Source organism: Haliotis cracherodii, unplaced genomic scaffold, assembly GCF_022045235.1.
Source record: "Haliotis cracherodii isolate W230 unplaced genomic scaffold, xgHalCrac1.p SCAF_4, whole genome shotgun sequence".
NCBI lineage: Eukaryota > Metazoa > Mollusca > Gastropoda > Lepetellida > Haliotidae > Haliotis > Haliotis cracherodii.
The window spans coordinates 55,673,613-55,690,262 of NW_027266297.1; the positions used below are offsets into that span (position 1 = coordinate 55,673,613).

At 40.2% G+C, this 16,650-nt stretch overlaps 1 protein-coding gene across 1 annotated transcript; it reads left to right on the forward strand.

Annotated features, from left to right (window-relative positions):
- The first annotated feature begins 80 nt into the window (after window positions 1-80).
- LOC139479050 (uncharacterized) lies at window positions 81-16,407 on the forward strand. Its single transcript, XM_071261797.1, has 10 exons — window positions 81-785; window positions 6,076-6,187; window positions 8,030-8,191; window positions 8,689-8,865; window positions 9,043-9,116; window positions 9,559-9,756; window positions 11,190-11,283; window positions 11,596-11,729; window positions 12,970-13,113; window positions 13,960-16,407. The coding sequence occupies exons 1-10, from the start codon at window positions 399-401 to the stop codon at window positions 14,080-14,082; spliced, it is 1,605 nt and encodes a 534-aa protein (XP_071117898.1). The 5' UTR covers window positions 81-398; the 3' UTR covers window positions 14,083-16,407.
- The last annotated feature ends 243 nt before the right edge of the window (window positions 16,408-16,650 follow it).

Sequence of the window (16,650 nt, forward strand, 5' to 3'; positions counted from 1 at the left end):
AATTTCGACCGACCTATATATATTCGCACTTCGTAAAGCGCTCGGCCTTATCTGATAGACCGTTATCTAACCGGGACGTCTAATCTTCTCTCCCCTCACGGAAAGCGAACTATACTGGCAACACGATTACCATCCAGTCTCATTGAAATAAGATTTTTGTTCTCGCTGCCGCTTTTTAATGAGATTATATTATTACCACCAGTGACAACACGAGCTTGGTGAGTGGTCGTTGCCTCTGACATGCCTCGAGTCAACGAAATGTAAACCCATGGTCATATATAGGCTCCAGATCTCAATCGCGTGACTGTCATGGCAGCTGGATTATGGCCCTTGGTCCGTCAGTACAGTAGCTTTACATGAATCCGCCATCGAATGCATTGATATGGTAATTGATACTTATGTTGTTGCGATGGCTACAGCGTAAACTGGCGATGACTTGGCAATATTTATTTCCAATCGTGAGTCGGCAGTTTAACTTGGCGAGGAGGTCGATACGTGGACTGTCACTTGCCTCGCCTACGCAAAATTTCACATCCGCATTACTGAAGCATTTACCAGCAATGGAGTTGAAGGGACGTGTGATCGTGTACTCCATCCTCGGATGCCCTCACTGTATGCGGGCCAAGAACAGTCTGCAAGAACTTCGAATACCGTATTCCGACGTCGGCCTTGACAAGTTTCCCCAGTGTCGACAGGATTTGCAAACACGCACTGGGAAGAAGACGGTACCGCAAATATTCTTCAACGCTGTTCACGTCGGTGGAAACGACGACCTACAGAAACTGGTGAGGCTGTGACTGTCATTTGGGTAAGGTAGGGTAGGGGCGGGGTGGGTCGAGGGGTGAGGGGTGATAGTCATTTATCTTGTTTAGATTAAACTGTGGGGTGAGGCACATGGACCATATACTACTACTACTACTACTAATAATAATAATAATACTATTAATACTAATAACAAACTCACAGACGAGTCTTTGAGTTTGTGTGTTATTAATATTATTAGTTACATATTGTTCTGTGGGTGAGGGTGAGAGTCTGAACGAGGTGTGATTGTAGGGTATATATGTTTCAAGGGTAGGGTGGTGAGGAGAGGGGCTGTGAGGTATTCATTGATGTGTGGTAGATATACATGGGTGTCGGGTATGGGTAGAGCAAGACAGTCATTAATGTGTTTTTAGGCTATAATATGGGGTAGGGTAGGGTCATGTCTTGACTGTCAGACCCCATTGTGGCTCTCGGCAAGGATGTGCACAGGGTGATCTACTATCTCCCTGCATATTTCTGTTCTGTGCAGAATCTGATCAGGTTACAACTGAAACTTTTCAAAATGGCACCTAAATTGCCTGGTGAATATGGATGAACACATTGACTACCTGAGAAATGGCCACCATATGTAGGCTTAATGTCATACACAAACAGGCTTAATGTCATACACAAACAGGAAACAGGAAATGGTCAACTCATTATATATATATGACCAGTTATGAATGATTCAGAAATCACCATGTCTTTAATTCTTGTTCATAGTACTGTATTCAACGTAATAAGCGCCCAGGGCGCTCTCAAAATTAGAAATAGAGGGCGCATATTAGAATATTATTTTGAGTTGAAAGATCGTAAATTTCGTGGTTTATGCTAACAGCCTGAAATGTTTACATACGACAGATATATTTTTCAAGAATCTTGTGTACATTGATCAATCAGAAGGGGTGCTGATTGGGATTGTTCACTTGCCAATATATTAGCAAATATCGCTGTGGGCGCTTATTAGAGCGGGGCGCTTATTACGTCGAATACGGTAATTGGAGATAATTTCAATTTTTTTTCACTTTTATCTGTTTCCTGTCCTGAATGTTGAATTGTATCAACAAATAATTCAAAATTCAATCATGAGCTGTATGCAGTGAAAGTTTGTTAACTTGAGGTCCCGGGTATGGATTATCCATATTCCAAGACATGCAGGGAGTTGATACTAGACCATGATGTCAATAAGCATCTGCTTGTATAACGTATGTCACATGGTCTCACACAACAAATTAAGAGAAAGTTCAAGTTTTTTTGTGTTTTTTTTCAAACAATTTTTATTCCATTTCAACTTCAGGTTGATGTGATGTCACCGTACACGATTGTGTCTATTCTCTGCAGGGTTAAATAATATATAGGCTTGGTCATGCGGGCTGCAGCTGGGTTATACAATGATTTCGATGACTCGACACGTTGATAAATAATTAACCCCAGGGTAGACACCATTAAGATATCCAACTAGTCCACAGCTCTTTTTCTGTTTAGTGAGTTATTTAAAATAACTAGATGTAAGGAGAAAACAGCTAGTCCCTCCCTAGATTACCTGTATAAAACAAGCACCAATTGCAGGTCCGAAAGGTTAAAATTTGTGTCTGACTGACCTAGTTTTTTGCAATAATTTCCATGTGAACATTGATTGATTAATTGATTAAGTGGATCGGTAGATCAGGTTCACTGACTTGATTGATTACAAACTTCCATTTTTTAACGTTGTTTGGTATGACACGGCTGTGGTACTTAGGTCTTCAACAAACAAAGAAAACAAATCGTTTAATAAATATCGTACACACATGAATGTAATACTCTCTGTAACCATTCTCTTAGTTATAAGATGTGCTGAAACATCTTTTACACTGAACGTCGTGACATCAACAGCGATATGATGTAATTATTATTGGGGAGTCATTACACAGCATGTCAATAATATTTTTTTCAGAGTAAGATCATGAAAACCATGCAAGAAAATACATAATAAAGAACTATGGGATCCTTATACATAGAGGAAATTTATTTGTTTTTTCTTGTCAAATGGCATGTTTATCTAATTTGTGTCTTACTAACCCTTACTTGTCCACACAAAATCGATCTCTGAACACTCAATACCTCTCCCGTTTATTTACCATACTACATCACTAATCCCTGTGTTCTGTGTAATTTGTCATGCTTTCTGTGGCTTGACATCATCAAACTGTGGGTACTTGAAGACTATGTGCATGTTTCTATTAGTTTCACTGCAATGCGTCATTAATTTATGTGACACTGATAGCAGACTTGTCTATGTTTCAACTTTGATAACTTTTTGGGACCCGGGTGCAACCTAGTTTTGTTTTGTGCAACTTGGTTTTCATGTCAACATGCACAAGGTGCAAGTTAAATCAAGTTCCTAAAATCAAACCCTGCCACTAGATTTTCACTGGTCTCGGAATAACGGACAAGTGGACGTTTCTATCCCTGGAATGTATACAGATAGATATCTTTGTCTGAATCCTCTAATCATCTGTTTTAAAGTAGATACATCTAAAACGGTAGATAAATATCAATGTAAATAATGTTAGTTTATGAAATTACAATGATATTTAGCTATGCAATATATACCTTACATTTTGACTTCATGGGGTCAGACAAATTTAAGAGATATGTTGGTTCAATTTGCCAAGGGGCAGGAACCAAAATAAAAAAATATAGAAAAAGTCAGGGTTAGTTTGAGGTTATGTCTTCTCAGTTTTAACAAAAATTCAAAATAAAAATGTTGGAAAGGTTTGTAAAGGTCATACCAAGAATTCTAATTTTCTTTTGTTCTTTAAGAGTTAGCAAAATTTTCATTAAAACGAAAACAAATTGGTCAGGCCTTAACCAAGAAACAGAAGAGATGAAAAAAAAGTGCTGTCTTTTTACACCAGATCCTGGGTCTGTTATTTTGCCATTTCATTTGATGTAGTTTTGTGGAAAATAGTATATATGGCAGACATTATCTGTCCCAGAATGAATGGGATTGTTCATCAGGCTTATGAGATTTCTACAGATTTTAATGAGATTTTCTCCCTTTAACTTTGTGAAATAATTCCATTGTTTACTAAATACCTCAGACTTTATGCGATACAATCGTATACCTTCTCGTAGATACACACAATTTTCTGATTACATCCTGATGTAGTGCAGTCAGTCAGCTCAAAATAGCCCTGCACATGTTTCCAAAGCTGACCTTTAACTGTGTCTACGTGTTCACAACTACTGATGATGAAGAAAGATTTATGTTTGTCATCACCTGGCCAGGTGTTTATATGATGTTTCAACAGAAATGTTGATGATCTGATCAGATTGGCATGATATAGTATGTAAACACTAATTTATGTGAAGATGTTTGGTTGGATATGTTTCAGTGCGAGATTGGTTATCATCACTGAAACGCCCAAAGTGAACTTTGTTGATGCAGAGTAAGTCAAAATATGTTAAAATTGATGTCAGTTGTAAATAGAAGCCGCAAAACCCTTTCCATGTTCATAAAAAATCTCTGCCAAAAATAAAATCGATTTTACGATTCCGACTATATTATGAGCATGGGTTTATGAATCACTATCACATAGTGATGATACCAGGTGTTTTTGCGAAAAAGGGAGCGTTTCCTGCCCCACTGGTGGCAGAAATGCTAAGGACAATATATATAACGATATTGTTGCTAAATTTAATCCAATGCTAAATTGTTTTCGTATTGGTATAAAATGTCGCTATCTTCCGGGACACCCCTACAACCCAAGATGGCTGTTTTCGGTTCTTATGTTACCACTTGGAGGTTCCTCGGATCGGTCCAAGAATTGGTGGATTGGTTGGTTTGTTGTTTAACGCCACACTCAGCAATATTCCAGCTATATGACGACGGTCTGTAAATAATCAAGTCTGTACCAGACAATCCAGTGATTAATATCATGAGCATTGATCCATGCAACTGGGATCGATGACATGCATCAACCAAGTCAGCGAGCCTGACCACCCGATCCAATTTGTCGCCTTTTATGACAAGCATAGTCGCCTTTTATGACAAGCATGGGTTGCTGAAGACCTGTTCTAGCCCGGATTCTTTGCGTGTCTCCAAGAATTGAATGGTTGTGTACCTGAATCAAACTGAAAGTAAAAGTGTGATGAAAAGAAAACGATAAACATGCACAGTCGTGATGTAATGATACAGCGATACTACAGTGTATCCCAATACAAGGCCCACGATACAATACATCGATTTGCAACCCCTGTATCGCGATACATTCAGATCATTACATCATGGACATAACAAGTCATAATGGTGTGAAAACTCATGAATAATAACAGAGACTGTTTAACAACCAGCTTACACATTTAATAATTCTGCCCTACAATATTTCATCTTTGATCTCTGAAATTTAAACACATATGATTCATGGTTGTGATTCACCTGCCCCCCCCCCCCCACCCCCCAAAAAAATATTAACTTAGGAAATAAAAATAAAATACTAGCAAATCCTATCGCACCCATAGTTTGGGGATACATATCGTATTGTGACCCCACCGTATTGTCAAGGGAGCATTGTTAAAGAAGTGGTTAAATATTGATAACAATCTGTCGATTGTGTCTCTTGCGAGGGTAAGACCATTTAGGTGTTTGTTTTGCCAATCACTCTTTCTCCAGGTGGGGCGGTTGGGTAGCCTAGTGGTTAAAGCGTTCGCTCATCATGCCGAAGACCCGGGTCCGATTCCCGACATGGATACAATGTGCGAAGCCCATTTCTGGTGTCCCCCGCCGTGATATTGCTGGAATTTTGCTAAAAGCGGCTTAAAACCATACTCACTCACTCACTTTTTCTCCAGGTATATGATAGTTTGTGCAGGTACCATTTCACCATTGAAACTTGTGGCTGTTTGATGAGGTGCCGGTTTTAGACTGATCCCATGGCAAGAGACTCTGCTTACAAAATATATAGCTCTTCCAGTTAAAACTTGCTCGACTGCTTGATCAAAACACAGACATTTCTTGAGTCTACCTGCACAAACTCCCTCCCAGAAGCAGGAAAGAAATGAATGATAGAAGTCTCTGGTTGACAACTAGAAGTTGATATCACAAGTCAAATTGATTATCTGATAGCTACTTTGTCGTAATTATTTTTCTTTACCGGTACTTTAATTGTGTCAGGAGGACACACCAACCCACTGGCAGTGTGTAGGCAAACAAAGTGACAATATGAACTAAGTGGGTATCCAGTGGTGAATATTTGACAGTCTGTAGATTATGCTGTAATGTTTCAGATTGCGGAAGACAAGACGCGTCTAAATGAGCTGATTGAAGATGTGAAGAACAACGCACCACCTAAAGATGCTCCAGAACTCCCTGACCCAAGCACTGCTGTGCAGGATGCCGGTGAGTTTAGAAGTGTGTCATTATTGTAGGGTTTGTAGAGTTCAAATTTACTACCCGGGAACCCGACCCCCTATTACCCAACCCTGCCCCGGTACCCACTGTAGAGGTCTCAAGAGTTTGGAATAAAATGTCTGATTGGGAAATAACTGATAAGCAATTGTTTTACCGCAGCCCTGGCCAAAACTATTAGATACAAGTATCAAACGATCAGATCATGCATACACTGAAGTTGACTAAGCTTTGTCTTTCCTCAGACATATACAAGTCAAAAAGAATGTGTGCATCGTCAGAGAGAAATATGAACATTAGCGACTCGTAGTGCAACCACTGAGTTATAGTGAGTTTTTGTCATTAAACAATACATCACGTGACTAACCACTGGTCCGCGGGTAGTCCTTAGGGTACCCGGGTCCTACTCAGGACTCACGCGACCCATCCCAGCCCCACATTATTTGTTAGTGTGACATGAAGTAAGTTGAAATCTTAGTGTGGCATGAAGTTAGTTGAAATCTTAGTGTGGCACGAAGTTAGTTGAAATCTTAGTGTGGCATGAAGTTAGTTGAAATCTTAGTGTGGCATGAAGTTAGTTGAAATCTTAGTGTGGCATGAAGTTGTTGAAATCTTAGTGTGGCATGAAGTTAGTTGAAATCTTAGTGTGGCACGAAGTTAGTTGAAATCTTAGTGTGGCATGAAGTTAGTTGAAATCTTAGTGTGGCATGAAGTTAGTTGAAATCTTAGTGTGGCATGAAGTTAGTTGAAATCTTAGTGTGGCATGAAGTTAGTCGAAAGTGTTTGTGCATCATGGGCGCAGGCTATAACGGTAACTCAGCAAAACGTTGCCGATTTCATCTGGCCCAAAAGGATAGTCGACTGAAAACGGGATTTTATCTATTTATAAAATAGATAAAAAACTGATTTCTGTAGTAATATTTATGCTTTGTTCTTTGGGAACATTGATTCTACTTTTGTCACCATATTTCCACACAGCACTAATGTCATTGTCTAGTGATTCTGTTTGTTTGGTCCAGCAGGAAATCTTTGCCAATTTGAAAATATATGTGTTAAGACAATGAATATGCAGGTCATAAAAAATACAAACTTATCTTTCTGTATACAGAATTTAGATTTATTAACATTTCACAATTATTTTTGTTTTTGTGTAAATAGGTGAGTTTAATTTCATTTTTTGCTTGTTTTTAAAAACCAAACTAAAAAAGAGTAAGTGCTGCATGGAGGTAGTCAGAAGTGTAAGTGCTGCATGGAGGTAGTCAGAAGTGTAAGTGCTGCATGGAGGTAGTCAGAAGTGTAAGTGCTGCATGGAGGTAGTCAGAAGTGTAAGTGCTGCATAGAGGTAGTCAGAAGTGTAAGTGCTGCGTGAAGGTAGTCAGAAGTGTAAGTGCTGCATGGAGGTAGTCAGAAGTGTAAGTGCTGCATGGAGGTAGTCAGAAGTGTAAGTGCTGCATAGAGGTAGTCAGAAGTGTAAGTGCTGCATGGAGGTAGTCAGAAGTGTAAGTGCTGCATGGAGGTAGTCAGAAGTGTAAGTGCTGCATGGAGGTAGTCAGAAGTGTAAGTGCTGCATAGAGGTAGTCAGAAGTGTAAGTGCTGCATGGAGGTAGTCAGAAGTGTAAGTGCTGCATGGAGGTAGTCAGAAGTGTAAGTGCTGCTTGGAGGTAGTCAGAAGTTTAAGTGCTGCATGGAGGTAGTCAGAAGTGTAAGTGCTGCGTGAAGTTAGTCAGAAGTGTAAGTGCTGCGTGAAGTTGGAAGTGTGTTTGTGGTCCATAAAGTATAAAGGCAGATATTATTTCATTATTTATCATGGGGATTTCTCTATGCTTTTTCCAGATGCTGGTGATTTTACATGTGAGCCGGACGAGTATGCGAGGCTTGTGCAGGAGCTGAGACAGAGTGGCTTGATTGCCGACCATCGTCAGGGGCTCACCGTCCACAAGAAATCCTTCATGGGGAAAGAGTTTGTGGACTGGGTGGTCAAGAACAAGGGTTTGGGTGAGACCATGGACTTGGTGTATACAGCATTGAATGTTACAGCCTTGATATGTTCACTATGTTCAGCCTATATACGTCACGTCATCACCATAATAGGAACAGAACAGTATAGTTCTTCTTCTAAGTTCTTGTCACTTACCTTCTAGGCAGTTAACTGTCAAAAACAAGGCGTGGGTGAATTCGTAGCGTTAGCTACTTAGAATCAAGTATTTTAAACAACCCATAACCAATTAATTAACCTTTAGCCATATAGCAATACATGTGATGATGTGACCCTCATTACACAAAGGCAATGTCTATATTCCAGACAAGGCACTCATTACACTGTTATGTGGCAAACTCTGAGAATGGACACTTGACCTGTAGCCTTGGCCTCCGTTACTGTAACTGTCACAGAGGATGGTGTAGCTTTGGTTAATCTCTAGGGGATGTTATTGGTGATGATGATGATGATGATGATGATGATGATGATGATTGTGATGATGATGATGTTGCAGATCGAGAGCGTGCAGTGGAGATGGGCCAGCAGTTGGTGGAGAAACACTTTAGCCACCAGGTCAAGTCAGGCCAGGAGACATTCAAGGACGAAAAGGTGTACTATCGCCTGCTGGATGATGATGATTCAATCGCCCTCAATGATGCTGGAAAGATGTCGGAGTGTGAACCACGACAAGGCAAGTGTGGAACAGGAAACAGTGAAGTCAGATTTCACTGATCTGATCTCACTGATCTGATGGTGATTCTGATGCTGGTATAGGGATTCATTCAATTGACCACGTCAGTTCGGCCCAACATACTTTAACTGAACAGTCTGACCATGGTCCACTAACTTGCTGTGTTTTGTCCTCCAGCTAGTGACCTTGGAGGCGAACTCAGGAAACTCATTCTGAAGCTGTACAACGCATTCCTGTCCAAAGACGGTCGGGTATGTCAGACACGCTACCTTGAGTGAGTGAGTGAGTGAGTGAGCTGGCCTTATGCTTTGGTCAGGTGTAGGCCAGCTATAGAATGGTGTCCTGTATGTACTCAAGTCTGAACCAGTGACTGAAAGCATGAGCATCTATATACTGCCACCAGGCTGCAATTACATGCCATCAACCAAGTCACACCCCCCAGCCAGTTGACCCCCAGGATCGAGCTATGTGTTGATTACTGCCTGGCATGCTCCGACGTTTACCTGCAGGATCTTTGTGTAAACTTGCATGCATACTCTTCAGGTCTGAGACGATTCCAAATTTACTACCTGGGAACCCGACCCCACATTACCCAACCAGGGTACCGTTCCAGCTCTAATACTGTCTGTTTGAATTTGTCACTAAATGTGCCTCTATCACACATTGTAAAATACCCACTGTTTTGCCTTGCAGAAAGTGAATTATGCTGGAATCGGAGGAAGCAGCGAGTTTGAGCGCTACACAAAGCTCACCAAGGAGCTCCTACGAGTCCAGATTGTTGATGCAACTCGTGAGGAGAAACTTGCGTTCTTCGTCAACGTGTATAACGCCCTCGTAATCCATGCCAACATCGTGAAGGGACCTGCTACCAACCTGTGGCAGCGCTACAAGGTATGTCCTACATGACGAGGCTGAACATAGTCTTGTGGTTCTGTGTGAGATGGTTACCTTAAAATAGTCATGTGCTTCTGGTATAAGGTGTTGAGCCTAAAATAGTCCTGTTGTTGTGGTATAACGTGGTAACCCTAACATTGTCATGTGGTTGTGGTATAACGTGGTGACCCTAAAATAGTCCTGTTGTTGTGGTATAACGGGGTGAACCTAAAATAGTCATGTTGTTGTGGTATAATGTGGTGACCCTAAAATAGTCCTGTTGTTGTGGTATAACGGGGTGACCCTAAAATAGTCATGTTGTTGTGGTATAACGTGGTGACCCTAAAATAGTCCTGTTGTTGTGGTATAATGTGGTGACCCTAACATAGCCATGTTGTTGTGGTATAACGTGGTGAACCGAAAATAGCCATGTTGTTGTGGTATAACGGGGTGAACCTAAAATAGTCTTGTTGTTGTGGTATAACGGGATGACCCTAAAAATAGTCATGTTGTGGTATAACATGGTGACCCTAAAATAGTCATGTTGTTGTGGTATAACGGGGTGCCCCTAAAATAGTCATGTTGTGGTATAACGGGGTTACCCTAAATTGTTTGAGTTGTACTCCTCTTTGCCTTTTAATGCCTCATCAATATTCCATCTATATGATAGCTGCATGTATCATATCAATCCAGTGATTGATATTATGACTAACAATCCATGCCACTGGGGTATGATGACACACAGTCAACCACAGTCTGGCTGATCCATTAAAGGGGAAGTGTACACGCAAAAATCACTTTCTTTCTTTTTCTAAACAAAACGCAATTTTATAATTAGTTAGTATCTGTGTTTGAAAATATACACTCATTTTTTTTCACAGTGAAAGTAGGAAGCTCACAATAGTGTAAAAGTGATATGCCGTTATGAGGCCTTCGTTTTACGAGCGAAATAGGCCTGAGTTATCCCCCTTAGATTATGACGTAATTGGTGCCAATTCAACTGGGTCCCTGTCTATTCTCAACGCAAAAGATATCAAGGACCAGTTTGCGGTAAAACAACATGGTCTACGACACACTCCGGCGCAGTGGTGACTCAGCATAACACAATTCTGGATGGCATCTGAGATGCTAGAATCACAAAACTGTACCTACACCACGTGAAGCGGCTCTAACAAAGCATGATGACGTCATAATGTTTATCAATTGGCACCAATGACGTCATATTGCAAGGGACATAAGCCATGGTGTTTTTGTTATGGAAATAGAACACTTGGTAAATGTGAAAAATATAAATCGTTTTAGTGCAAAAAATATGTTAATTAAATATGATATTTTTATATTTTTGTCTATGACACTTCTATGTTAACACTTTTAATGTGGAAAAAGTACAAGAAAAAAGGTTCATTTCCGTGTGAACTTGCCCTTTAAGTCGCCTCTTACTACTGTTTCAGTTCTTCAATACAGTGAAGTATATGATCGGGGGCTATCCCTACTCACTTCAGGACATCGAGAACGGAGTTCTGAGAGGAAACAGGAAGGGTGTTGGTGCGTATGCTCATGTCTTCAGCGTACACACTGCAACCAGGGAGGATTTAGCTTGGATTCAAAACTAATTTTTTTTAATTTGGTTCCAAATTTTGGATTTTTTAATTTCTTCTTTTCTTAAATTCAGAAATATTTTTAACATTGCATTTTATACAATAGCATAACACTACCTCCTTGTTGATATTATCTGTGAAATAAATACATGTCATCTTTACAAAAGCTATGAGTTGTAACTTATATCACGAATTGGGAAAGTGCAGAGTGGCAGGGTGACTGTCGGAACAAAGACTGATAATGTCTCCATGGTTACAGGCATGATCACCAGGCCATTCTCCAAGTCTGACCCTCGCCTCAAGGTCGCCCTGGAGAGACATGAACCACTCATCCACTTCGGGCTCGTGTGTGGTGCCAAGAGCTGCCCACCCATCAAGACTTACACACCAGAGGTAGGTCATGTGACACACACACATCACATATAGGTCATGTCACACACACACTTATATAGCGACGTGCATGCATGCGTGTGTGTGGCTGTGTGTACTTGTCTTGACTAATGCCGATTTTATAGTACTTGCCCACTCAGATATCATGCAATTAAACATGAATACCCCACTCAGACACAGTATACTGACCCCGAGCCGACCAGTCCTAGTTTTAGCCACTTAATGCCGAAAGCCAGTCAGGGTAACAACAAGTACCTTTTTTAACATCTTTTGGTATGACGCGACCGGGGATTGAACCCTGGACCTTCCGCTCTCTGGGTGGACGCTCCACCACTAGACCACAGAGGTAGTCACACTGACAGACAGGCACTAGAGGTAGTTAATGTGACACACACTGGAGATGTCTGTAATAAGTTTATGTTTATGTGTGGGCTTGTTACAAAACGCAGAGGTGTGCACAGAACTAGATTGTGAAATCAGTAAATGACCAAGGTCAATGAATAATCAGTCAATTATATCTACAATCCAAAAAGGCGATTCAATGGGTCGTGGCAGCAGCAATAAGAGGCCCTGAGGTTAATGTTAGTGCACTCCCAAATGGACAGAACATTGTCACTGTTGAGTGTCTTGAAGAGAGGCCTGTCCATGAATCCAGAATTTCCAGATAGTTATCCAAACGGTGCTTGCCAAGTGAATGCGTCAGGTCAAAAAGGCCTTGAATCGCTGTCTTGTCACTCTATTGTCCAAGCTGTCCAATTCAGATTCTTCCCAAACAATCCAGCCTGCCATGTTCATGCTCACCACGGGCAGAAAAGGCCTTCAGCAACCCATGCTTGCCATAAAAGGCGACTATGCTTGTCGACTAACGGGATCGGGTGGTCAGGCTCGCTGACTTGGTTGATGCATGTCATCGTATCCCAATTGTGTGTATCAATGCTCATATCAATCACTGGATTGTCTGGTCCAGACTCGATTATTTACAGACCGCTGTCATATAGCTGGAATATTGCTGAGTGGGGACTTAAACAACAAACAAACAAGGGCAGATAACTCTAATTATAGCTGTTGACTGCAGTTCAAATCTGGCCACGACAGCACTTGATCTCATTTTACCTGTAGCTCAGGCATTTGCCACCACTGAGGTCACAAATATATTTACAACAGTTTCTACGCTTACTACAATTATAACATAACAAGGTAGATAGATACTGTGACAGTGGAGATGTCTGTGTTGTGTCCCCAGGGCGTGATAGAGCAGCTGCAGATGGCGGCAGAGGCGTTCCTGGACGGCCCTGATGGGTGCCAGGTGGATGTCGGCAAGAAGACATTGTATCTGTCGCAGATCTTCAAGTGGTATCAGGAGGACTTTGGACAAAACAGTGAGGAGGTGGGTCGCCCAACACAGTGGCAATAAAACCATCATTCTAAGTTTGTGTTTTGATGAAATATGTTTTCATCAATGTATTTTGCAGACTGTGTTAACACAGACAATTTGATATCTAGTTCTAATAACTCAAAAGAAGGTAATTGTTGGCGACAATGACTTTTTTGCGTCCTAATTTTCCAAGGTGTGGTGTTAACATAATTATTGTTGATGTGGGCTGTTGTGTGACTTTGTGCGCAGTGTAACTGTTATGTTGTGTTATTTATGAACATAGTGTATATTCAGGCTTGCCATGTTGTGTTGTCATATTGGAGGTTGAGGAATGGGCCTACTTGTCTTGTCATGTTCTAATATAGTTTTGTCACGCAGTGTAGTCATGCTGTCATGCACTGTTGTCATGCAGTGTTGTCATGATGTAATTCAGTGTTATCGTGCAGTGTTCTCATAGTGTCATGCAGTGTTGTCATGGTGACACAGTGTTGTCATGGTGTCATGCAGTATTGCTATGGTGTCGTGCAGTATTGCCATGGTGTCATGCTGTGTTGACATGGGGTCATGCAGTGTTGTCATGGTGTCACACAGTGTTGTTATGATGTCATGCAGTGTGGCCGTGTCGTCATTCAGTGTTGTGATGGTGTCACGCTGTATTGTCATGGTGTCATGCAGTGTTGTCATGGTGTCATGCAGTGTTGTTATGATGTCATGCAGTGTGGCCGTGTCGTCATTCAGTGTTGTGATGGTGTCACGCTGTATTGTCATGGTGTCATGCAGTGTTGTCATGGTGTCATGCAGTGTTGTTATGATGTCATGCAGTGTGGTCGTGGTGTCATGCAGTTTGTCATGTTGCAGGTGGCACAGTGGGTCTACGAGAACATGGGTGAAGGTGAGAAGAAAGACCAGTTGCAGGAGATGCTTGCAGGGAAGAAGTTCAAGGTCTCGCACTTGCATTATGACTGGTCCGTCAACTCTTAAGCTTAAACATTATTGACAGTTGTCATCTATGAAACTGTTCAACTCAAGTCTACTGCTCAAACACCATGTGTTCTATCTACACTGACAGTAAGAGGATGTTGTGTACCTGAATTCTCCACAAGACAGTGCTTATAATGAACATCATGTACTTTATATGTTTCAGTACATGTCATACCATCATATGTAACTTGTTGTGAAATTATGTGCCTTAATATGTCATAACATCATTTATTACCAACATGTATTAGATATTCCTATGAAATTTATGTAATAATGATTACATTATCAAGGTAATGATGACGCCATTGTTGACAGAGCTCAGTTCCTCTACACAGTTTAATATCAGAATAAACAATACAATACAACTTCATTATGACAGCTTGAGATAATACAGAAATTATTCCATTTGTGCGTGTATTATTCTGATTTAAAAAAACTTGTGTCAGAATTTATGTATTCCATTCTCCCTCTTGAGACCACAAGATGCCTGACACCCATTTGGTAACATCACTCACTCAAACATGTTATTATTGTTAATACATTTGTGTTGCAAGTATTTACACATGCGTTGATTATGCCTTACGATATTGGTCATAACATCCATTGATGCTTTGTCAAGATCATGAATTGTGATATATAGCCTATGGAAGATATAAGCTATGTTACAAATAACTATGCCAGATTATGTGTTATGATATATATCATTGTTATAACTCTATTAAGAATCTTGCAATTCCATTGGTTAATCTGTACCACGTGACGAAACAATACATTTCAATGTAGACCCTGAAATCATTTGTCTGACACAGACCTCGATTATTGACTCGTCACATGATCATTATTGACCTGTCACATGATGAATATTGACTCGTCTGATGGAAAATAAGATGGCATCAGCTTGATAACGGAAACAGAAGATGGTTTAAAGACTTCATAAACTTTTAAGTGAATGTGGGTATAACTAACGAATGATTACTCTTAACAAGGTAAATATACAAAAACAAGGACCTTCGGACCCAACCCCGGTGGTGGTCCTTGTTTTGCATATTGACCTTGTCAAGAGTAATTATTTTTATAACGTCACACTATTTCACAAGGTACATGAAACCTTTGCAACTCAAAGTGCCTGGGAACATCATATATTCATGGCGTTATTAGTTTTTTAAGATAAAGATAAAGAGTTTTTATATTTGATGCTATTTCCATATATCCTTATATGTAAGTGTCGCTATAACCTTGCCATATGTCGCCATGGATACTAAAGCACAATATAGTGGAATATATTTGACCAGGCTCCATAATTCTCTCAAAATGCATATTCCCCTCTGAAATTGTCAGACTGATGGAGCTGAGGTTTGGCTTGTATGGTTTTCCTTCAGATGACATGAAAGCATTAGATCTTAAGTGTTAGTTTTTTGTACTTTAATATTTGAATATCAATGCTGACAGCAACTTTTTTTTGAGTCACTGTCTTTGTTGACATTTCAAACTGTAGACTGTATATCCAGGAGAGCTATTTTTAGATTTTTATGTTGGATGGTCATGTATGTCAAGGGGCCATCTAGAGTTATCTCCCTTGACAGCAGCCATGTTAACAGATTCTCTTGTTTTAGAATAGTTACTGGTCATTACGCACAAAACTGGATCAATCCAGAACAGTCATTCTTTTTTAAAGCTCGTAATCTATATGAAGTTTGGTTTACGTTTGTATGTATTTTTTTGCTGGAATGTAGAAATGTCATCAGCTGGGTCAGACCTCACTGATGTACACAGTGGGGGATAGCTCATACAGAGTTTTTGAACTTCACAGGTATTTGGTCTTTGAAAGGCATTTAGAAGTGAAATATATAAGGAAGAGAATTTATGAATGTCAACTTCTTTCTTATGAGGAACGCAACGTGTTGGAGTACATGCTGCCATGAGGCAGAGAGCATATGTTTATACATGTAAGGACAACAAAAGCGCCAATCATCTGTTGGCGTCCCTTGTTAGTTTCTACCCTTTGTTATTTTCCACTTTTTGTTATCTTATTAATTATTGGTTGTCCTGACATCTACATATATATGCTCTCTGCCTCATGGCATTCATTCACCTGATGAAGGAGTGAGTATATACTCCTAAACTTTGTATTCCTAATAATAAAGAAGTTGACATCCATAAATTCTCTTCCTTGACAGTTATTTGTGTGCACATTTGTGAAATTGGTGTGATCATCAGTTTCCTCATCACGGTAAGATGATATCTTGAATCTAGAATTCTCATTTTTACTTACATTTTTTGGTATTACTTATTTTTATAGGAAGATTACATTGTACTGTAAAAGCAATAAAATATTCTACTCTCAAGGCTGGAATAGAATTCAAAATTTTCTCCGTCACCTACGGATGTTTCAAGGGTTCAGCATGAGCCTCCTGAACAGACATATTAATATTCGCCAGCGAGGATCCTGACAAATTGTAGCTGGTTACTCCTGTGACAGATCTTTCATATTTGCTGCAGTCTCTCTTTGGAATGAGTTACTGTTGAGCTCAAACTCCCTCCTGCTGTCAGCTTCCAAAACAAGTCTAA